Source organism: Mesoplodon mirus (genome assembly GCF_964341445.2).
Source record: "Mesoplodon mirus genome assembly, chromosome: 6".
Classification (NCBI taxonomy): domain Eukaryota; kingdom Metazoa; phylum Chordata; class Mammalia; order Artiodactyla; family Ziphiidae; genus Mesoplodon; species Mesoplodon mirus.
The window spans coordinates 81286468-81310013 of NC_138982.1; the positions used below are offsets into that span (position 1 = coordinate 81286468).

Consider the following 23546-nt stretch of genomic DNA (forward strand, 5'->3'; position numbering starts at 1 on the left):
TATATAAAGTTAATATTAGGTTAGGAATTTTTTTTACATCTCAAATTTCATAAAACAATTTTCTTCAAACTCTATATGCATCTTTTACATCTGTGTCTTTGTTATCAGTAGAGCTACTTTTTGAACCATCTATATAGTTTTTTAGGTTACATCACCTAAAGTTTTTAATACGAAGCACTTTTTGAATCTGTCTGAGACTGCCATTGGAAATTCTACATGTATCCATTTACATAACACGATACATTTTTTCCTTTTTGTACTGTAGGTATATGTTTATTGTCTGCATAATATAATTATTTAGTGGATTGCTTTTTAAAGTGGTATCTAAAAGGCTTTTGTATACAATGACATCCAGTGGAACTGTGGAGTCTTGACATCAGAAACTACTAAGTCAGTGCTCAATTTCTTTACCTCTTTTTTTACCATTTCTGTCAGGTAACTTTCAAGTTTCTCAAATTTTGAAGGGAACCTTGATTGAGTTTTTTCCCATGCTAAGTATCTTCTCCAGCAAGTACTTTGTTTCTCAGAATACACAAATCAAGACAGCCTCTTGTCAAGTGAACAACTTGGTAGAAACTCAAATGCTGCATACAAGATGATATTTATGATGGATACATTTTGAAGAATAATTCTCCTTAAATTGAGACATATTTTGATACATACTCTTCAATGTGTGTGTGCACCTGTATGTGTTGATTGAAAATGAGATGCTGCTTAAACCTTTCTTTGATCAGATTTAAAAATCCAGGATTCAGTTTCACTGTTCCCATGCACCATTTCTGAAGTAATTACATTTGACTCTTTAGTCACTGGCTAATAATTTTCTATTATTACTAAAGAAAAAAAATTTAAAACAACTAAGTTTGTTATTTTATGAATTTCTAAGCTTTTTTAAAAACTGAGATAAAATTCAGTTAAAATAAATTCAGATAAAATAGCATAAGATGAACCATTTTAAAGTAAACAATCCAGTGGTGTTTAATGCATTCACATTGTTGTGCAGCTATCACCTCTGTCAAATTCCAAAACATTTTCATTGCTCCTGAAGAAAACTCCATACCCATTAAGCACTCAGTCTCCATTAATCCCTCCTTCAGCCCTGGGTAGCCACCAATCTGCTTTCTGTCTCTATAGATTTCCCTATTCTGGGTATTTCATATGATGGAATGACATAATGTGGGACCTTTTGTGTCTGGCTTCTTTCACTTAGCATGTTTTCAGGGCTCATCCATGTTGTAGCATGTATCAGTAGTTCATTCCTTTTTATGGCAGAATACTATTTCATTATATCATGTCTTAATCAGTTCAGGCAACTATAACAAAATACCATAAACTAGGTGGATTAAGCAGCAAACGTTTATTTATTTTTTTTAAACATCTTTATTGGAGTATAATTGCCTTACAATGGTGTGTTAGTTTCTGCTTTATAAAAAAGTGAATCAGCTATACATATACATATATCCCCATATCTCCTCCCTCTTGCGTCTTCCTCCCACCCTCCCTATTCCACCCCTCTAGGTGGTGACAAAGCACCGAGCTGATCTCCCTGTGCTATGCGGCTGCTTCCCACTAGCTATCTATTTTACGTTTGGTAGTATATATAAGTCCATGCCACTCTCTCTCTTCCTCCCAGCTTACCCTTCCCCCTCCCTGTGTCCTCAAGTCCATTCTCTACGTCTGCATCTTTATTCCTGTCCTGCCCCTAGGTTCTTCAGAACCTTTTTTTTTTTTTTAGATTCCATATATATGTGTTAGCATACGGTGTTTGTTTTTCTCTTTCTGACTTACTTCACTCTGTATGACAGACTCTAGGTCCATCCACCTCACTACAAATAACTCAATTTCGTTTCTTTTTATGGCTGAGTAATATTCCATTATATATATGTGCCACATCTTCTTTATCCATTCATCTGTCGATGGACATTTAGGTTTAAGCAGCAAACGTTTATCTGTCACGGTTCTGGAGGTTGGGAACATCAAGATCAAGATGCCAGCAAATTCAGTGTTTGACAAGGGCCCACCTCCTGGTTTGCAGATGGCTACTTTCTTGCTTATATGGTGAAGAGAGATCACCTCTCTTGTGTCGTTTCTTATAAGACCACTAATCCTATTCATGAGGGTTCTACCCTCATAACCAAATTTCCTCCCTAAGGCTCCACTTCCAGATACCATCATATTGTGGATTAGGGCTTCAGCATATGAAGTTTAAGGGGACACAAACCTTCAGTCCATAGCATAGGGATATACCACATTTTGTTTATCCATTCATTGTACTGATGGACATTTGGTTTGTTTCTACCTTCTGGCTATTGTGAATAGTGCTGCTATGACCATTGTGTACAAGTATGAATTTGTTTGAATACTTGTTTTCAGGTTTTTTGAGTCATATGGTAATTCTATGTTTAATTTCTTGAGGAACTACCAAACCATTTTGCACAGTGGCTTGCACATTTTACATTCCTACCAGGAATGTTACAAGGGTCCCCATTTCTTCACATCCTCACAAATACTTGTCTTCCTTTTTTTTTTTTTTTAATAGCCGTCTCAGTGAGTGTGAAGTGGTATCTCATTTGATCCTAAGGCTTACTGCAATATAATGATGTAGAACCTGGTAAATGCTATTTACCTGTTCTTTAGTAAATTGTGTTCATAAGACAGATTAACGTGAAAATAAATTGGCTTAGGTTTTAGAATATGGTCTCTAAAATATTGGAAGGACTTTTGTGAGTGGGCAGTTTTCATATTGTCAAATAATAGAATCAACTAAAGTAAAGAAAAGCTCGTTTTAAAGAGTAAATGATTTAATTCAGACTTTGTTCACACATATCTAATTGTTACAAGTTTTTAAAAAGGAGTGAAGAATGTTTTATTTTGATATTTCAACTTTTTATATTTGCCCAGGTTATCAAACATAAATATGACTCTGTGTATGTCTGAATGCGCATATGACTTTGAGGAGTTGAAGAATATGTGTGTACATGGATGTGGTATATGTAGACATGGCATGCAATCTCTGTGGCTGTCAGACTCTTTATGTGATTCTGTGGATCTCAGTGAAAAGGATGTGCATGCATCTTTGTACCTCTTCAAATGGGCCCTGTGAATATATCCTTGAAATGGTTTTTCATAAAACTCAATGTATTAAGTTGAACATGACATCATTTTGTAATATGGCCCTTCTTTATTAAAGTTGTTAAATGCTGCCCTGTCTTAGCAGCCATTCTGAAACTGGGCTATGATCACTTAGTAGTACTTTCTCCCTATCTTTCTAGATCACTATTATACTTGAACAGTGTTTCCATATAAGGACACAGCTGTCCAGGAAAGAGGTGCTACTTGATGTCAATAATTTGTGTTATTTCTGTTTGATCCTCCCTATTCTGATTTTGGAGCAGTCTTTGCAAATAGTCATCTTATTTACTAAGGCAAAGATGTAACTGTTGTGCAGATGCAACTTTAAAGCACATACTAATTAATAGAAGTTAATGGATGATCAGCATAAAACTGGCTAATTCAAGAGAATGAAGAAGGAGAACTAACTTTCCAGTTGGTTGTATAGCTAGAGAGAGTGCAGAGATAGTAAACATGGGGGCAGAGGTAGGGGGGGATGGAGGGTGTCATTAGTGAGGTTCTGCTGTATATAGGTAGAGTAAAACCCTTCTCCATCCTCACAGCAAATTTTCAGTGAAGTCTATACTATTTTCCCCAGATAAACTCAAGGTAATCCCTGATCTACATATAGTAGGTGCTCAATGACTGTTTGAGTGATTGATACCTGCCACTTTAAATACACACAGTATTTATTAATTCATGCAACCTGTACTTATTGGGCATTTCTAATGTTCCCTCTAGTTGTTGGTACTATTGTTTTAATTAGTAAGGTAAACCTACCATATGAACAGAACTATGAAGATTAGACACTTGAGTAGAATATAGTAAAGCTTATAGCTAACTGCAATTTGATGTTTGTTACTGTGCCATGAGTAAATAGCCATAAATGTTAGTTAATATTACTTTCATATAATCAAAACAAGTGTTTCTGTGATCAGCTAGAGGGAGAAGAGAGGTGAACAGATATGGGACAGAAAACTTTGAGATCCTTCTGACCTTCTGGATCCATAACTATTACACCTCTCTTTTTTTCTGGCACTGGTGTTTCTGTGTTCTAGGATCCCCTGACTGACAGTATTACCTGCATCCAGGCATTGGAAACCAGGACAGACCTTTATCAAACCATACCCTCTTTCCCTTTCCCTCAGTTATTGGATCTCAAAGGTTGGACATAACTTAATCAGACCTTAGGAATCAAATAGAATGAGGAAATCCCAACAGAGATCGATTTTCTCTTTGTTTTCCAATTCCTTACCTATTCCAAGGCTGGAATATACTGGAAATAGGTAGTTTTGTATGTTTAAAGATGAGTCTCCAGTTAGTTCCACCACACACATCCCCAGTTCCAATTTTCTAGCCTAATTTTATGAGATTTTACCAAGCAAAATTATTTTAGTAAACATTGTCCCCCTGAGGGCATCGGATAGGATGGGGGTTGGGCAGGTGTAAGTAAAGATTATCAACTATTTACATTAGTGTGAGTTAGTTTGAAGAGTCTACTGCTCTACCACTTAGCTGGGTTATCTGAGTGAATGATAGTTTTGTGGGGGAACAAGGAGGAAGAGTGGCTTATTGGTTAGGCCAGAAGAAGGGGGGACTGCTTAAATGAGAGTTAAAACAGGATATTTGGAGCATTCAGAAAACAGCATGCAAACTCAGGCAGACTACGGATGTCTTGGGATACAGGGAAAAGAGTATCCGGACATGAGGAAAACAGTGATGAGACAGCAAAAGGGTTCCAGAAATCAAGTGAAAAAAAAGACAGTAAAAGGAAGAGTAAGAGAAAACCAAAGGGAATGGGGGAAGGATCAGAGAAAGATTTTTTTAATGAGTTTAGGACTGTGTTAAAGAAAAGGAAGTGATGAAAACAGGGGCTGAGGACAAGTTGGGGGTGGGCAACAAAAGCAAGTGTTACAGAAAGCCAGCTTAACAAAGGGTTATACTTCTTCATCTGAAAGCAGTAGACTACTTATTTGTAAAATCTGTTGTAACTCATTATTTGTGCTAATTAGGAGGCTCCATATCTTTATAGCAATGATTTTTAAACCAGTTTTTTTGTTATGAAATAGTGGTATGCATAAATACGGTCAGCCCACCTGCTTACCTGGCTTTCTATATCCTGGGCATTTTCTTCTAGCCTGTCTTACCCTCAACCACATCTAAAGTGGACATAGTGTATCACAACATTGTTAATTGGCTATACTCCAATATAAAATAAAAAGTTAAAAAAATAATAAAGTGGACATAGTATTTCAACCACCTTGAGGTAATGAAGTATCTTCTAATATTCTAACCTTGAGTAGGGACTTTTTGGTTTTAGATTTATTATAATTTACAATAGCAAGAATAAATTTACATAAGATAGGAACTCTTTTTTTTAATTTATTTATTTACTTTTGGCTGTGTTGGGTCTTCGTTTCTGTGCGAGGGCTTTCTCTAGTTGTGGCAAGCAGGGGCCACTCTTCATCACGGTGCGCGGGCCTCTCACTATCGCGGCCTCTCTTGTTGCAGAGCACAGGCTCCAGACACGCAGGCTCAGTAGTTGTGGCTCACGGGCCCAGTTGCTCCGCGGCATGTGGGATCTTCCCAGACCAGGGCTCGAACCCGTGTCCCCTGCATTAGCAGGCAGATTCTCAACCACTGCGCCACCAGGGAAGCCCGGAACTCTTGATTTATATGTAGGATATGAATCAAATCCTAAAGAGGAACTCATAAACTGCTCTCACTTGCAGTGCCCCTCTTTTTTTTTTTTTTTTAACTAAACTATAAACCTTTCACGTGGCTATCCCTGTTTTTCTACTGTGTTCTTCTGGGTGAAAAATGGCTATAAAAGATCTTGATAAATGGACTTGAGGAAATTTGGGTATAAATAAAAGGATTATTCTAGTAAATAAATGAGAGATGGAGCTGTTTTTACTTATCAAAGGAACTGGTGTCAGAATTATTCTTTAATATTTTATGAATAATTTAGAAGAGTAAAATATCGAGGTAAGCTGTACTCTTCTAGGTATTGAAAGCTAAACCAAGGAAATACACTGCAAGGGAGAGCTTAGGAAATTCGTGAGTGCCAGTAAGAGGGGGCAGGTTAGTTTTAGTTCAGGCAACTAGAGTACTACTGACATACAGTGTTGACTGTATTCGGAATTTTAGGATCTAAATTATCAATTATTTATGAGGATTATTTTCCCTTTCCCTGAGATTTGAGTGTCTCTGCTGCCTTGACTGTACTATGCGGAGTGAGGAATGAGGAGAGAATGTGGAATGTTATAGGAACAAACAATGAAAAACTAATGTCTGGACTTAAAGTTCTGTGTGTAGTTTGGACAGATACACTTCCAGGAAGACCAGAATACTGGTGGTATGTGATGTATAACCAAGGCAATAAAGATATGCAGTATTGGGCTTCCCTGGTGGCGCAGTGGTTGAGAGTCCACCTGCCGATGCAGGGGACACGGGTCCGTGCCCTGGTCCGGGAAGATCCCACATGCCGCGGAGCAGCTGGGCCCGTGAGCCATGGCCGCTGAGGAGCCTGTGCTCCACAACGGGAGAGGCCATAACAGTGAGAGGCCCGCATACCGCAAAAAAAAAAAAAAAAAAAAGATATGCAGTATTGCATATGGAGTAAGTCAGACCTAAAGTCTGCTTCCCAGTCTCTCTCTAACTAGGTGCAGATCTTGGCCAAGACACTATCTCTGAGTTTACTAATTTAAAAAGATGAGGTAGTTGGATTAAAGGATGTACAAAGACACATACAGCTGAGTAATATTCCATTGTATATATGTGCCACATCTTCTTTATCCATTCGTCTGATGATGGACACTTAGGTTGCTTCCATCTCCTGGCTATTGTAAATAGAGCTGCAGTGAACATTTTGGTACATGACTCTTTTTGAATTATGGTTTTCTCAGGGTATAGGCCCAGTAGTGGGATTGCTGGGTTGTATGGTAGTTCTATATATACAATGGAATATTACTCAGCCATAAAAAGAAACGAAATTGAGTTATTTGTAGTGAGGTGGATGGACCTAGAGTCTGTCATACAGAGTGAAGTAAGTCAGAAAGAGAAAAACAAATACCGTATGCTAACACATATATATGGAATCTAAGGAAAAAAAAGAAGGTCGTGAAGAACCTTGGGGTAAGACGGGAATAAAGACACAGACCTACTAGAGAATGGACTTGAGGATATGGGGAGGGGGGAGAGTAAGCTGTGACAAAGTGAGAGAATGGCATGGACATATATACACTACCAAACGTAAAATAGATAGCTAGTGGGAAGCAGCCGTATAGCACAGGGAGATCAGCTCGGTGCTTTGTGACCACCTAGAGGGGTGGGATAGGGAGGGTGGGAGGGAGGGAGATGCAAGAGGGAGGAGATATGGGAACATATGTATATGTATAACTGATTCACTTTGTTACAAAGCAGAAACTAACACACCATTGTACAGCAATTATACTCCAATAAAGATGTTAAAAAAAAAAAGATTCTTTTCAAAACTCTGTCAGAAAGAATAAAATAAGAAAGAACATGTGTCTAAAAAAAAAAAAGACACATACAGCTCCAAAATTCTGATTGTAAAAAATGAGTTGACTCCAGAAAGACAAAGAAAAAATGAGAAATAAAGCTAAAAACATAGAGCATGAAAGGGTAAGATATGTAAAATCATGGTATAAATGGACACAAAAAAACCCACAAACTGGTTCCTGCAGAATTCAACATAAATGCTACACTTATTACATTTCATCAAGAATGGAGTTCTAAGATTTTCAGGTTACTAAAGCTTATTCTTTTTAATCACCAGGACTTTAAAAATACTAACATTTTGCTAGATAACTTGTAAATGTATCATTACTATAAATGTAGTACACAAAATGCATTATGTAGTACACAATGTATTACTATAAATGTAGTATACACCTTTTTGGGTGACTAGTATAAATTGTGATGCTCCCTCTTGGGCAGTTCTAAGGCAAGGTAGTCATCGGTTTCTACAGGTATCATGTAGTCTGCGCATGAAACATTGCTAATATTACCAAGCAGCAGGAGCAAGCCTTGTAATTTGTTTACTATTTGTCTGATCTTCTGATTAGTTTAGTATTTGTTTACTTTTCTGAATGAGTATGGAGTATGTAGTCAACGTTAGGAACTTGGTCAGAGATTTCCTGGGCACTTTGAAATTGTTAGGAGAGAAACAGTTGTAATGGGGTTACTTGTTGATCTAAAAAAAATATATCCAAACAAGCAACATTAGAATTCAGTGTGTAAGATCAAGGTTCACCATCCTAACATTTGAATTACTCCTCAAAAAGAAGTACCATGCCATTGTTAAGTCATTTTCTGTGAATAGAAAAAAAATAGCAGTTTTAACTGTATAGACAACCACTGGCAATTTTCATTTATTCTTAAGAGACCTGATACACACATGAAAACCTCAAACTACTTATAGAAGAAAAAGAAAGTTTGCCTCTTGTAGTGACGCCTTTCTGGGGGTCTGCATGTTGAGCCCTTTCAAAGATAACAAAGAAAGAAGATTTCCTTCTACCTTATGAATAGTATTTTATTATCACTGTAAGAGGTCTAGTTAATAAAGGGTTGATTTCTTCCTTCTGGTTTGTATATTGATTACTATTCTCAAATTTATCCTCAGCTTTCACACAACACAGTTTGAACAAACATATATACCTCTTCCCACCCCTACTCCTATCCCCCACCCCCGCAAATTTAAAAAAAATCCAAAAACCCGCCCTTTCTTATCAATAAATTTGGAAATCTTATATTTGGAAGAAGAGAAACTTTAAGGGAAACTTCAGGTTTCTCCAAAACAGTTAGATTTAGGTTCTGTTCTTGTGTTTAACATTTAAAAATATTGCTTAACTTACAGTGGTCTTTTCATGGGAATTTTTCTTCTATAGTTCTTAGTGTCAACAGTACAGCAAAATTTATTTAAATGAGTTTCGTTAACCTTTTGGTTGGTTGATACCTCTCTTGGTTGGCTTAATGATATCTATTTTTAAATTCATTTTGCTTTTGTTCGAATTGTGCATTATGTTTTGATGGTGGACCACATAATGATTGATACACCATCAAAACATTCATAACGTTTCCTCATAAACTACCATGGGATTTTTTTTTAATGAGTAGTTTTATGCCATCTTCAATTGGTTGAAGAAATCCTTGTCATGCATGAAGTTTTGTAAAACATTCTGGAACCTGTTTCCATTTTGTTTGAATCATGTCTCTGGAGTAATGCGGTCTCTTATTCTTCCCACCTCTTTTCCATAGCTAGACCCACTTTTATATTATGGGCTTCCTTGTTTCCTTAATAATCTCCCTGCTCTCAAGCCTCACACAAATATTTAGTGAATAACTATTAACTTTTCATTTTCAATCTCTTCTACACTCCGTATTCTCTGCCTTTAAGAATACATATACTGGGACTTCCCTGGTGGCACTGTGGTTAAGAATCCACCTGCCAATGCAGGGGACACGGGTTCGAGCCCTGGTCCAGGAAGATCCCACATGCTACGGAGCAGCCAAGCCCGTGTGCCACAACTACTGAGCCTGCGCTCTAGAGCTCGTATGCAACAACTACTGAAGCCCAAGCGCCTAGAGCCCGTGCTCCGCAACAAGAGAAGCCACCGCAATGAGAAGCCCACGCACTGCAACGAAGAGTTGCCCCGCTCACTGCAACTAGAGAAAGCCCGCACGCAGCAATGAAGACCCAACACAGCCAATCAATCAGTCCATAAAATCTAAAGAAAGGGCTTCCCTGGTGGCGCAGTGGTTGAGAGTCCGCCTGCCGATGCAGGGGACACGGGTTCGTGCCCCGATCCCGGAAGATCCCACATGCCGCGGAGCGGCTGGGCCCGCGAGCCATGGCCGCGGAGCCTGTGTGTCCGGAGCCTGTGCTCCGCAACGGGAGAGGCCACAGCAGTGAGAGGCCCGCGTACAGCAAAAAAAAAAAAAAAAAAAAAAAAAAAAAAAAAATCTAAAGAAAAATAGAATACATATACTTTCCCCGATTCTAAAAATGTCTACTGCTATGCTCTTTCTGTCCTCCAAAATGCCATCCTTTTTTTTGCTTTCTTTCTGTGCATTTTGTATCCATACTCATTGCCTCCGTTTCCGTACTATTCAGTGCCATGGATAGACAGGGAGATTGAGAGTAGGTTGTAACTGTTGCATGCAAAAACAAAACAAGCATTTTGGACTACTTGTGACAGCCCACAGAAGTGCCCATAGTCTCTCCCCACAAAAGGGACAGACTTGTAGTGTAGAAAACAGTGCTGTAATACATGGAGGCTTCCTCATTCACACAAGCAAAAGCTGTGACAGTTAGCAAGCTCTCTGAAGTGGAGAAGGGCTAATGGATGGAAAGCAATGGACCTGAAGGAATACATATAATTAAGGAAGAGGAAAAGGACAATGGTGTATAGAAGTTGGAGAGATGTAGAGCTATATGTGGCTGTCCAGTTTAGAATTTCTTAAGTTTTGGGATGTGTGACTTAAAACTTTCACTAAAGTTCTCCCCGCCCCCGAAGGCTTTCCACTGTTCACTCTAGGTTAAGAACTTAGTCTTTTAAGTTGTTTCATGAACCTTACTTACCTCTCCCCTGTGTCTTTAGATGTGGCAAAGCCTCCAGTATCCCATAGCTTCCTTTTTTTTGGTTATCGTCTTTTCTTTGCTGTTCCCTATCTTTCACTTTCATTAGTTACCCCTCTGCCACCTAGTGAAAAAGAGGATTGTTTTTCTCAAATCCTGCAACTTTGTGTGTGTGTGTGTGTGTGTGTGTGTGTGTGTGTGTGTGTGTGTAAGCATACATACACCTTAACCAGAATAAGACACAGAACCACCATGGCCCTCAATTGGACATGCAGATACACAAGGATAGGTGATCTGGTCAAAGAGATTGAGTGAATGGGAGAAAATGGACAGCATATGACCACAGACCACTGATATTCAGTTTATTTTAAAGATTATCTCAATTGTAGTTCTGTCAAAATGTCGTATATTAAAATCTTTGGTCATCTTTTCCTTTTTTGGATTTTCTTCTAGATGTTGGGCTCATGGTCATAGAGATCTTTTAATTTAAAAGTGTCCCAGTCTCAAATCGATTGAATGCCTTTCTTGCCAGCTTATTTGTGTAATTGTCCTTCCATTTTCTATTTCTGTTGAACAGACAAAGACAACTGTCTTTTTATCTGTCTATCCTGGGACCTAACACAATCTTTCATGCTCAGTTGGATGAGGGTGTGGGTGGGTAGATGGATGGGTGGATTTTAAAGAAGCTTTTCTATTTTAGGAGATTTTAATCTTAATTGGGATGGTAAGTCTGACTTTCTTTTGGATTACTGAAGAGTAACTACCACATCTTACATTAATTTTTATTCTTAGAACCATAAACTCATCAGCCATGGCAATTATCAGTGATTCTCTTGTTTTTCTAGGTGTAAGGTTGTGTGTTAAAATTGGACTGATTTGAAGTAAAACTACATTGGCTCTTTCTGTACCTCAGTGAGAACTGAAACAGCTACTATAGCTGATTATGAGAAAGCAGCATCTCTTCAAACCTGATCGTTAGGGCAGTGATTTTCCAACTCAGGGAAGGTTATTATTTGATGAGCTGACCTAATAAGTCTTCTCATTTAAGGGGAAAAGATAATGAATAGTCTTCTCTCAGTTTTGAGGTTTTCCTCCCATTCATTTTTCATATATCTTGACATCAGCATGTTGCTTCTTTTTACCAGAATCTAGTTATCATTTAGTATCTGATTTAGTACAAAATTTAGCTACTAAGGCAGCAAGTTGAATAAATCAGTATTGCCAGGGGCTTTGTAAAGTACTGCGTTAAAACGATATTTCCCTTACTAGGGGCTGGCGGGAGGGATGAATGGTGAGTAGTTGCTTAAAGGTTTCCCTTTGGGGTGATGAAAATGTTTTGAAACTAGGTAGAGGTGATGGTTGTACAACATTGTGAATGTACTAAATTCCACGAATTATACACTTTAAAATGATTAATTTTATATTATGTGAATTTTACTTTAATTTAAAGAAAATACTATTTCCTAACTTTTTTTAGTCCGTGCCCTAACTGTGAATTGCTTGTAGCTCAGAGGATAACATCTTCCTTTAGCTAGTATGGTCATATAATTATTCCTTCAAATTATTGGAATAAGAATTATTAATAGCGACACTTGTTAGAGTGGAAATAAGCACTCACTAGTTAAATGCCGGAACTACGAGAATAAACCAGGGTTATCTGAGGCAGACTAGAAGAAGTCATATTATCAGAAGTTAACACCAGATACTTTTATGTACAAGCTCACCACCATGTCTCGGTAGTTGTTTACATTATTAAGTCCAATATCATCTTTTTCTCAAGATTCATATACAGAACTTAATTCTTTAAAGAAAGCCAGTTTGTATACAGTTGACAGAAACTTTCCACATGCAGATAAAAGCCTATTTCAAACTTTTAAAAAGTAATAATCTTACTAAGTTAAAAAGCAAAGTAGAATTCAGTAAAGACATTTTTAATAAAAGCAGTGAGAATTTAAACAGATGTTCCTTAAATCCCGTTCCCACTACTGTTTGGATAAATCTTACCTGCCATCGAGTAACTTGGTCTGTGCATGCCAAAGTACAAACTGCAATTATATTCTCTTTTCTGTGACACTGTCACCCTCAATCCCTGCAGTCAAATACTGTCAGAGTACCAAGGGAAAACCTCGTATATTTAATAAAAGATGGAAATATATCTTATTAATATGCTTACCCTCAAACTTTTGACCACTACCTTTCCCCGGCCTATCTTTAGTTCTCAGAGATACCCTAATTTTAGCAGTTAGTGCCTTTGTTATGTATCACACCATTTCTGTGGACTTTCTCTATGTGATAATTACTAGCTCATGATTTACTTTCAGATGTAGGTTTATCATGTCTTTTTTTTCTGTTAAACCAATGTTTTAATGCTGTATCCTCTGTTAGTGTTACCAATAAAATAGTTTGACATAAAATTTAAGAGTGGATTCTAACACATGTGTCTTACTTTTTCTCTAGAACTGTCAAGTAATCCACCTCTAGCTACCATCCTTATTCCTCCTCATGCTCGGATTCAAGCAGCTGCTTCAACCCCTTCAAATACCACAGCAGCCTCAGGTGAGAACACATAAGTCTCTTCTATAAAAACGTGTTTTGTTTTTGTCTTCATTTTATCTCATTTGATGAATGTGAACATTTAGTGCCTTCCAAGTATCAAAAACGTAGCATAGCCAAATGATTAAATGTGAATAAAATGTTGCTTTAATTTCCAAAAAGCATAAAAGGACCCCATAAATACTTTATATATGAGGTATAAATATCTTATAATAATGTTAAGTGATGTCACCATAATTGTTATTTTAAAAGTCATGCTTTCTGTATAATTTCTTGATTAATATGTCAAGTGAGATGCTTATAGCAGAAAGCAGTCTGTACAAATGTAATATTATTGAAGATAATTCACTTTAAGTCCATCACCCTGAATGTAAATTATATTAATATACTAGAGAGGCAAATTTTCAAGAAGTATGAATATAGATTGGTGTAATTTAATCATTGGAAAGGGCTAAAACTGCAATGCCAATACATTTAGCTAAGACTTAGATCAGAATATGACTAAATCTTGTCTATCCAAAAAGAAAAGAATGCCCATACAGTCTCCCAGCTTAGAGCTCAGGTACACTGCTGGTCCCATAGCTAGCTAATGTTGGGACCTGATTTAGTGAGAATTACTGTCATTACAGATATTCTGAAAATACCCAACCCTTGAGTGAATTGAAGGTCCTCCGAAGGACAGCTACAATGAAGTTAGAAATAGGTAGCACAGTTGGGCTCACAAAGAATTTGGTGTCTTCCCCTCAACACCCCACTACCACCACAACCACCAAAAAAGCAGATGTCAGGAGCTGACTCCATTTTTATTTAATCATCTGTTTCATTGAATTGAGTTGGATCAGACCCATTTTTGCCAAAGGGCGTTTATGCTCCAAGAGATAAAATCTTGCATTACTAGTTCTTAGCATTCAACAGTGAGGTCAAAATCTCTCTCATGTTGTCTGACACAGAGTTGTTTGTTCCTGTCCAATCTTACCCTTTTAGAATGTTGCTAATAAGGATTTAAAACATTTCATTCTAATCTGTGGCCTGTCTTCATTCCAGAAAAAGTTTGGAAAGAAAGGTCTCTTTTCTAGTTCTAGTTTCATCAGCACATGTTAACCTTGAGAAGGTCATTTGAACTTTATTAGTTTTAGTAATGTCTTATTAGTTTTCTCAATCTATAAAATGAGTGGCAGTGCTCTCTTAGAGTAATATGGTACAAATCAATTATGTACTGAAATGTGCTTTGAATTTTTTAAATGTAAAAATATAGAGGTTGTTTTTAGTTTTGTTTTTAACTATGACCTCTATTTAGAAGGAAGACGGGATTACTTAGATGAGCTATTAATAAACTTAATAATTCACTGGCCAAGGTTAGATTACACAGATTGTTCAAAACATTAAATAGGCCCTAACCCCGAACTAGTACATTTACTTGTTGATCTAGTTTCTAGGAATTGTTTTAGACTGTGAATAACAATGAGAATTATGATTGGTAAGTTTTGGGTAATTTTAAATGATTTCCTTAATGTGAAATACAAAACTAGTTAATGATTGCAACTAAGGTTTTGGGCAAATTGTCTGCCTGGTAGCATCCTAGTATATAACCTGATTTTGATGTTGCTTTGATACAGGTTACAGCAGTCCTCAAAAAATGTTTTATTGTGGTATATACATTTTTATAGCTGTTGAAACCAAATTTCAACATAAATATGGAAACTGACATTGGACTTGGATCCTGAGAATTTACTTTAAAGTTGAAATAGATCAGGGTATGAGGAATTTAATAGAGGAATAGTAGGCTAAGGGCAGAGCTAAAATTAAAGGAATGTATTCCTTGAGTATCTTAATAGTTACCAGAAAGGATTTCACATATTTCTCTGAGCCTCCTAGTTGCTAAAGTAAATAAAGAAATGATACCTGTTAAAAATTTCCATTGTTCATTAGATTAAAAGCACACTGGTGGCTTAGGAGAAGCAAAGTGTTTCTGACTCTGCTGTTTGAGAAGTATTTCTCCTTTAGGGCCGCAGATTTTGTACTATAAGAGATAAGAGTAAATGAAATTCTCAACAATAAAGTGTCAACAATAAATGTAATGGTGAGTTCCATTTGGATACTTCTTTAAGTGCCCTTCAGTGTAAGCCAAAGGCATACCACCGCAGTGTAGTTAAAGGAAAACAGTTTTCTTTGGGGCCAAAGTTATGAGAGCCAAAGTAAGTGTCACCAAACATACCTCAGGAAATGCTCATCTAGATGAAGGGATTGACTCTATGACCTTAACGGCCACCTGTATTTATGTAAATATATATGTATGTGCATGTACACATATTTTAAATAAGAATTTGGTAGTATAAGTTATATTCTTTAGTAACACCTTAAAATATACATGCTCTTTGTTGTCTCTCTTAGCTTCAGTTTCTTTATCCATAAAACAGGAATAGTAAATACCCACTACATATAGTTGTGAGAAGTAAGATGTAAAATGTACAAAGTGCTTAACACTTTGCCTGGTCACATGGTAGACCTTCAGTGAAAGGAAACTGCTACACTATTTTTATTATTGTTATTGCCAAGTAAGGACAGATCCAGAAATGTTAAAAACCAGCCATGTGAAAGGCAAGTTGGCATCCATCCTCTTATGAAAAAGGATCATTCTTATGAAAGAACCTGTGACTCTCCTCACCTGAATAAATAGACACCCCATCTCTCCACCCAAGCAGTGAGGGAATGAATGCCTGCTGACATGGCTGAAACTTTCCTCACAAAGCATTTCCGGGCTGCTTCAAGGTATGAAGAAGTAAACTGTTAAGCCACAAAGCCTCAGACCTTGAAGATCTGAACCTGGAAATTTTTCTAATTTAAAATGATCAAAATTAGAATTTCTAATCACTCACCCTAGGTGCAGCACCACAATAATAGAACCCAGTATGTCTTTGGGTGAATTAATTGCAATATGTACCTCTAACTAAACAATTGGCTTACTTAATTTAAGTCAATTTAATGGAGAATATACATGAAAATAGAGCCACTTTTAGTTTAGGACAAAACCATATCAACAAGAAGCAGAATATCTACTTTGACTAGCCTGAGAATGTGCCTCCTAGTCATCTAACATTGGATCTAGATCACTGATACAACTTCGGAAGAGAAGCATGGCCCTGAAACTATCTTCTGATCTGTTAAAATACCATTTCTGCTGATGCTCCGCACCACTGAAGTTCAGCTTCTGTCAAACATGTTTGTATCTTGAGCAAGAGCATCAGAATACAGAGGCTCCTAGATGACTGCCTCAGAAGCTTTTATGTTGTTTATAGCTGGCTTAAATAAGAATGGAGTTCTGTGACATTTATGTTGATCTGGGAGCAAAGCTAAATCCTAAAGTAGGTAGGATAAAAGCAGAAGAAGAACAAAGTAGAATGATGAAGATGCCATCAACTGTGATCATACTGACTATATTATCATGAAATAAGCTTTAGATTTTAGTCAATTTCTTTTGGTAGCCAAAGTTATTAAATGGTATTCAGATGTTAGGTCTTATTAAATTTTAAATACATTGTAGGCAGAAATCTCAATTTAGTCTCTATATTGCTACTTCTGGAAAAGCAAAGAAAGTAAACCTTATCTTATCCAGATTGTGGCCTAAAGGTTATTATTCCGTGGCCTAAAGGTGAGATTACTTTGGGAATATATAGTTGTTATTCTGTAGCCTCCCCAAAAGAACCTTGATCAGTACAAGAGAATATCACAGTAATAGCTATTTTTCTCACCTTTCTTGAAAATAGTAAAGATAGCTTCTGTCAGTTTAATGACATTAATACTGAGGAAACTGTTTTTGCAGATGTTTCAACTACTTTTTCCATGTGTTGTATTCAAGGTTCTGGTAGTGACTGCAGATGAATGGATAAAGACCTGTTGGAAAGCATTACTATGTACAAGAGCTATCACAGCAGAGTTCATACTTTTTTATTCACTAATCCCACTTTAGGGATCTTAACTTCAGGGTACATCTAATAGAAGAAAAAAAGCTACCATGTACAGAGATATGAATAGGAATAATTAAATAATAACAAAAAAAGAGCCAATATGATCTGAATGGTCAACAGTAGGAAAATGTTTCAGTACATTATGAAATCTCCATTTGTATGTAACCATGAAAGACAATTATTATGAAACTTACATCTGTGGAGATATTCATCTTAATTTATGTGGAGAAAACTTAAAAATCTTACGTACCATGTTGGTAACTGTGCCAAAATGTGTACTTGCATGTGGATAGGAACTAGATACAAATATACAGAAATTAAAACAGTTGTGTTAAATTAGTGGGTATGGATGTTGTTAGTGGTGGGGGTTTTTTTTCCCTCAAAAACTTTCATTCTTTTAAATTGTTTTTAGAATACCTCAGTGCCTGGAGGCATTATATCTTACTGTGGCTCTGATTGACACGAGAAACTCCTGAAAAGTATACATACCACTCTCAGTCCATAAAGTATAATTTCTTTTTTTGATATTTATACCTGATTTTTCTCCACACCCCCAACAGATCCTCCCAATTATTCCATTTGGGAGACCATTCATCTGGACCATCTAGAATAACACATCTTGAGGAATTATAGTTTTGCTAATCAAATATGAACCACTTTAGAGATAATCTGACCCAGTGCCACCTGAGTTAAGTGTGAGATGTGGTCGGGAATTTCAGCTAGAGGTTTTCTCTTTGCTTTGTATATTAGTCTTCTTCCAGTGCAGTGGTTCTGCTATGAAAACAAATTTGAAAACCGCTGATTTCACCTTCCTTATTATCTACCGAGAACTAGTGTCTCATGCTTGTGTATATTCAGTAACTGGAATATTCAGTAACACATTCCATCTTTGTATCACTTTGTTAGAAATTTGTCCCCTATACCTCTTTCATTCAGTGATCCTACTCTGGGATTATAGAAAACCAACCCAATTCTTACACGCAAAAGTCCTTCAAATTTTAATGATGGCTAGCATCCCCTCCATACTAATGAGGATTTTAGATCCTAATCCTGAATATGTTCTAAAGTATCAGGATGTTAGGTTTTCTATACAGTTATTTGTCATCTGCACATTTCATAAACACATCAATTTTTTGCCTCTATCCAAGCAACTAATAGAATATATTAAACAGGACAAGACAGAGTCTACTAGTTTTTTGTTTTGTTTTGTTTTGTTTGCCTTTACCGAAGTTACTGATAAAATAAGTTAAATGGGACTATGCAACGCTTACTAGGGATTATTCTTCTGATGGTCTCTGAATAACTGGTCTCTTAACTACAGACCAACCTTACAATACTCATTTATATAATAATGTTATGAAAACTAAGTAAAATGCTTTGCTGTTGTCAAGAAAACTTTCAGATTTTTTCCATCAAAAAAGAAACTGTCAAAGATGGAAATGAAATATTTTTTTTTTTAAGACTTAGGGAAATTTCTAGTGCTTAAATATTTGTAAACTGAATTTCTGTAATCCATTTTAGAATGTGTTTGTTGGACTATAGATTCTGGGTTTAAAGACATTTAAAATGTATAGATTTCCCTCACCTTCCTTGGGCTGCATTTTGTTTATTAGGATTTTTGTTATATCCTTTCCAGGTTGAAAACCCTTCTAACAGAAAAGGGAATCATGATAAGAGTTGGACAAGGTCTGTCTTCTCTGTCTTTTTACCTGGTCAGGGGGCTTAATGTTTTTTGATCTTGCTTTGAAACCCTTTGCTGTTACCTCATTTAAACCAAATCTGGCCTGTTCTGACAAGTGCACATTTTTATTTTCTATTCTTCCTGGGATGTGTACCCTACTTTTTAAATTATGAGCCCATCAAAGAAAACCCTTTTAGTTGGTTTCTTTGGTTCTTCTCCTTTTACTTTGCATTGAGAGTATGTGCAATTGTTTGGTTGGTCAGAATTTTGATTTTCATGATTTTCTATTTCTTGTCAGTTATTAACCCCTTTTGTAGACTATAACCACAAAATCATACCTATTTGTTCCCTGAACTTTTTGAAATGCATTTTGCTAAAGTCATGCTTCAGCTTAGCCAGGGCTAGTGATCCCTTTTTCTTACTATTACAGTTATTTTTCCCCCAGAATTTCTGTCACCCTGTCACCTTCTACATCACCAGACAATTTTTTCTAGCTGGGCAGAATTAAACCCAGAATAATATCTCCCATTGTTTGTTTCCACTGATTTTGAAAAATCAAATGTTAAATTAAGTCAGTGTATCAAATACTTACTTTCCTAAAATGATGGTTACCATCCCTTCATCCTCCCCCCCTCCCCCCCAAGTATGATTACCCTTTGACTCTGTGGCACTTGTATAGTGTGCTCTGGGAAAGCTGCACCCATACCCTGTCTAGCTGCAGAACCCACAGTGTTGCCCTCAGGTGTTCATCTTCCGAACTCTTTCCTGTCTATTTTCTCTTTGTCTTAACCTAAATGTATGTGGAATTTCATAAACATATATAACTTAAAAAAAAAACCAAGGATTTTTCTCTATTAAAAATACAATATATAATTATTTTAGAAAATAAGACTCTCCATATTCTCACTTCCAAAGAAAATGAAAGATAACACTATTTAATATATTTTAGTCTAGTTATCAGTGGACAGAGATAACTCTGTCCTATTTTTTTAATGGGCTTATGCTATTTGGGGGAAGGGGCGTACATGACTTTAGTATTCAACCAGTATTCTAAGCCTGTACCATAATTTCTTTAACTAATTCCTTATTCTTGGACATTTGGGTTGTGTCCCAGTTTTTAGAAGCATTCCTGAGTCAAAAGATATAAGGAAGTTTTAAGTTTTTTATGCATATTGTCAAATTGCCTTCCAGAAAGTTTGTCCCAGTCTACATTGGTAATGCACATATTTTTTCATTTCTCTATTACTTCAACACTAGCCAGCCCAGAGTGGGGTGCAGGAGGTGTAGAGTGCATGTGCACATGTGTATTTTTATGCATTACCAACTTAGTAGATGAAAAAGGTGGGTGTAGGTACAGTGCTATACCCATTTACTCCTATTGGCTCTGTGTTTGAAATACAGACTTCCATCCATATGTGCCAGTTTGACAAATTCATTGACACCAATGAGACTATATCTACCCTCTGTTAGAATTTCAAGTTCACTTAGTGAGTTTGCATATAGGTACCTAAAGTCAAACCATCTTTGTCATTATTTTCACCAGAGCAGTGCTAAGTATCACTTCTAGAAATTGCTTCTTTTTATGTAAAACATGTTCTTTCCTATTAAGTCAAACATTTTACCTGGGTTTTTCCTCCTTCCTCCAAAAGTAATGTAATAAAACCTTCTTGATTAAGTTGGTGAGTGTCCTATAAGACATTCTTCTGGGTATTCTTCAGGTGTTCCTCAGTTCCTTACCTGAAGTTACCTGTTTATATTCATATGCCTTTTCTTATTCTTTGTTCCTAAACTAAGTCTTTTAACTTAAAAGATGAAAATATATCCTGTGTCCGCGTGGCCTTCAGTTTTTTTACCCTGAACAACCAAGCCTCAAATCGAAATGTGCTCTGCCCCTGAACTCACAGCAGCTGAGACCTCTACTGCTGGCAGATCAAGTATAAACAGTGTTGTTGATAAGCCCTCCAGGTTTGCTGCTGGATTGATTGGCTCACTAGCACCTGAATTTCAGTTCTGTTTTTTAAATGACTGAAGCCACCATGGAGTCTTGTGCCACACCTTTTCCTTGGAATAATATGACATGAGAGGTGATGGTGCTTTGCTGAGGAGTGTTTCCCCTCCCTCTCCCTCATTATGACACACACAAAATTGTCAAAATCATAGTAGACAGTATAAAGAGAAAAGTGAAAATTGAATCCTTTTCCTTAATACTGATACTACTTTGATTTCATTAGTGTGGATTATGATTTCGGTTTAAATATAACTTTGGGGTATGCCTTTAATTCTCTGTGAGTAATGGTTCATGTGTCGTTGGTTCATGTGTCAGTTAATAACATGAATGTCTGAGACGTAGTTTTATAGTAGAGGCATTTCCACTTGGAACAGCTTGAATAGCAACGTCCTGAGTTAGCTACATAGTACAAACAACGTGGCCCAGGCCTCCAAAACTTTATCTTTTAGAGGAGTTGACCTGTCTTGAGACATTTCTAACTTGTTATAAAAACAGGATAGCTGGCGAATAGAAATACATAATATAGGCTTGGGAGAGCATAATAAAGGAAATAAGGAAATGAAAGTATACTTAAAGTTCCCAAGTATACTTGTAAAGTACATGTAAAGCACAAAAAGGATTTGATATATCTGAAATACGCTCTTCTACTAATATGCCAATAATGATTTTATAGCTTTTGAGAATCGGAAAACGTGTTTAGGGTAAATAAGGAAATACATTTTTATTTTTATTTAATTCCAATTAAATTTAAATAACCATATGTAGCTAGCAGTCATCCTATTAGAGAGTGCAGATAAAACATTTCCATTATTGCTGTTGAGCCAGACAATGGACACTTGTATCAATTAGAAGGTTTTAACTTTTATAGACCCATAGTTCTGGAATACTGAGCAGAGTCTTAGGAACCCCAGCTCCTTTGTTTATTCTCTGTCCTTTCCTCCTGACCTGTTCCCTTGTTTTCTGCTTTTCTATTTAAACCTTTTGGTGACAGTTTATAAATGTGGGACCTTCCATTCACTCTCCTTCCCCTACCCATTTACACATTGATCAGACACATTTGGAGGGAGAATGGACAGGACTTGCTGATGCATTGGCGGGGGTGGGGGAGTGAAGAATCGAGGTAAGAACTTTTGGTTTACCACCTGAGCAACTAGATGATGCAGTTTCCTCGGAGTTGAGACAGCTGCCCATCAAATCCATGACTCGATTATGTAGCAACTCTTACAGATCTTTGAGAATCTGAGAATAAAACTGTGAATCCTCTCCTGAAAAATATATGTATCAGATATGGAATTTTGTACGTAAAAATTTACTCTAGGACAAAAATCACAGCCTGGTGGACTCTGTTGGGAACCTAATACCTTAGAGCTTCACCCTTAGTTTCACTGTGGGATTGCCCAACTTGTCATTTTTACATCTGAAGTCACACAGAGTAAAATTGGTCTCAGTACAGTACATGCACAAATTCCCTTTGCCATATCCAATACAAAAGTCATAGAACCATAGACTCTTCTCAGCATTAGGGAGAAAACAATTGAACATCTGATGCAATCTTTCTTGCTTGTACAGTTTATTAGGAGCATACCTAATTTTGTAGAGGGACTTGGTCCATGGGCTTGTGAACACAAGTCCTAACTGGCATTTAAGTTATTTGGCCTATATGTATGCCTTAGTTATCTATTGCTGTGTATCAGGATACGCCAAAATTTAGCAGCTTAAGAGTAAACATTTCGGGCTTCTCTGGTGGCACAGTGGTTAAGAATCCGCCTGCCAATGCAGGGGACACGGATTCAAGCCCTGGGCCGGGAAGATCCCACATGCCGCGGAGCAACTAAGCCCGTGCGCCACAACTACTGAGCCTGTGCTCTAGAACCCACGAGCCACAACTACTGAAGCCCGAGCGCCTAGAGCCCGTGCTCCACAACAAGAAAAGCCACTGCAGGGCTTCCCTGGTGGCACAGTGGTTGAGAGTCTGCCTGCGGGTGCAGGGGACACGGGTTCATGCCCCGGTCTGGGAGAATCCCACATGCCGCAGAGCGGCTGGGCCCGTGAGCCATGGCTGCTGAGCCTGCACGTCCGGAGCCTGTGCTCCACAACGAGAGAGGCCACAACAGTGAGAAGCACGCATACCGCAAAAAAAAAGAAAAAAAAAGAAAAGCCACTGCAATGAGAAGCCTGCGCACCGCAACGAAGAGTAGCCCCTGCTCGCCACAACTAGAGAAAGCCCGCGTGCAGCTACGAAGACCCAAAGCAGCCAAAAATAAAAAAATAAATAAATAAAATTTTAAAAACGAATAAAAGACATTAAAAAAACAAAAAGGAATAAACATTTAGTATCTCACACAGTTTTCATGGGTCAGAAATTCAGAAGCAGCCTAACTGTATAATTCTGGGTCAGGATTTCTCATGAGGTTGTAGCCAAAATGTCAGCCAGGGCTTCAGACATCTGAAGGCTGGTTGCCTGGGGCTGGAAGCTGTACTTCCAGGATGGCTCATTCGTGTGGTTAGTGAATCTGTGCTGGCTGTATGCAGAAGGCCCAGTCCCTCACCACGTGGACCTCTCCGTAGTGCTACTTGAGTGTCTCACATTGTGGCAGCTGGCTTCCCCTAGGCCAAGCAATCCAA

General features: G+C 37.3%; 1 protein-coding gene across 2 annotated transcripts in view; it reads left to right on the top strand.

The window, feature by feature from the left end:
• The window catches only part of GSK3B (glycogen synthase kinase 3 beta), a 199592-nt gene that overhangs the window by 166794 nt on the left and 9252 nt on the right, over positions 1-23546 (top strand). For both annotated transcript variants that reach the window (XM_082624258.1, XM_082624257.1), the window contains one exon: positions 13172-13270. In XM_082624258.1, coding sequence (XP_082480384.1) covers positions 13172-13270 — 99 coding nt within the window. The remainder of the gene's footprint in view (positions 1-13171; positions 13271-23546) is intronic.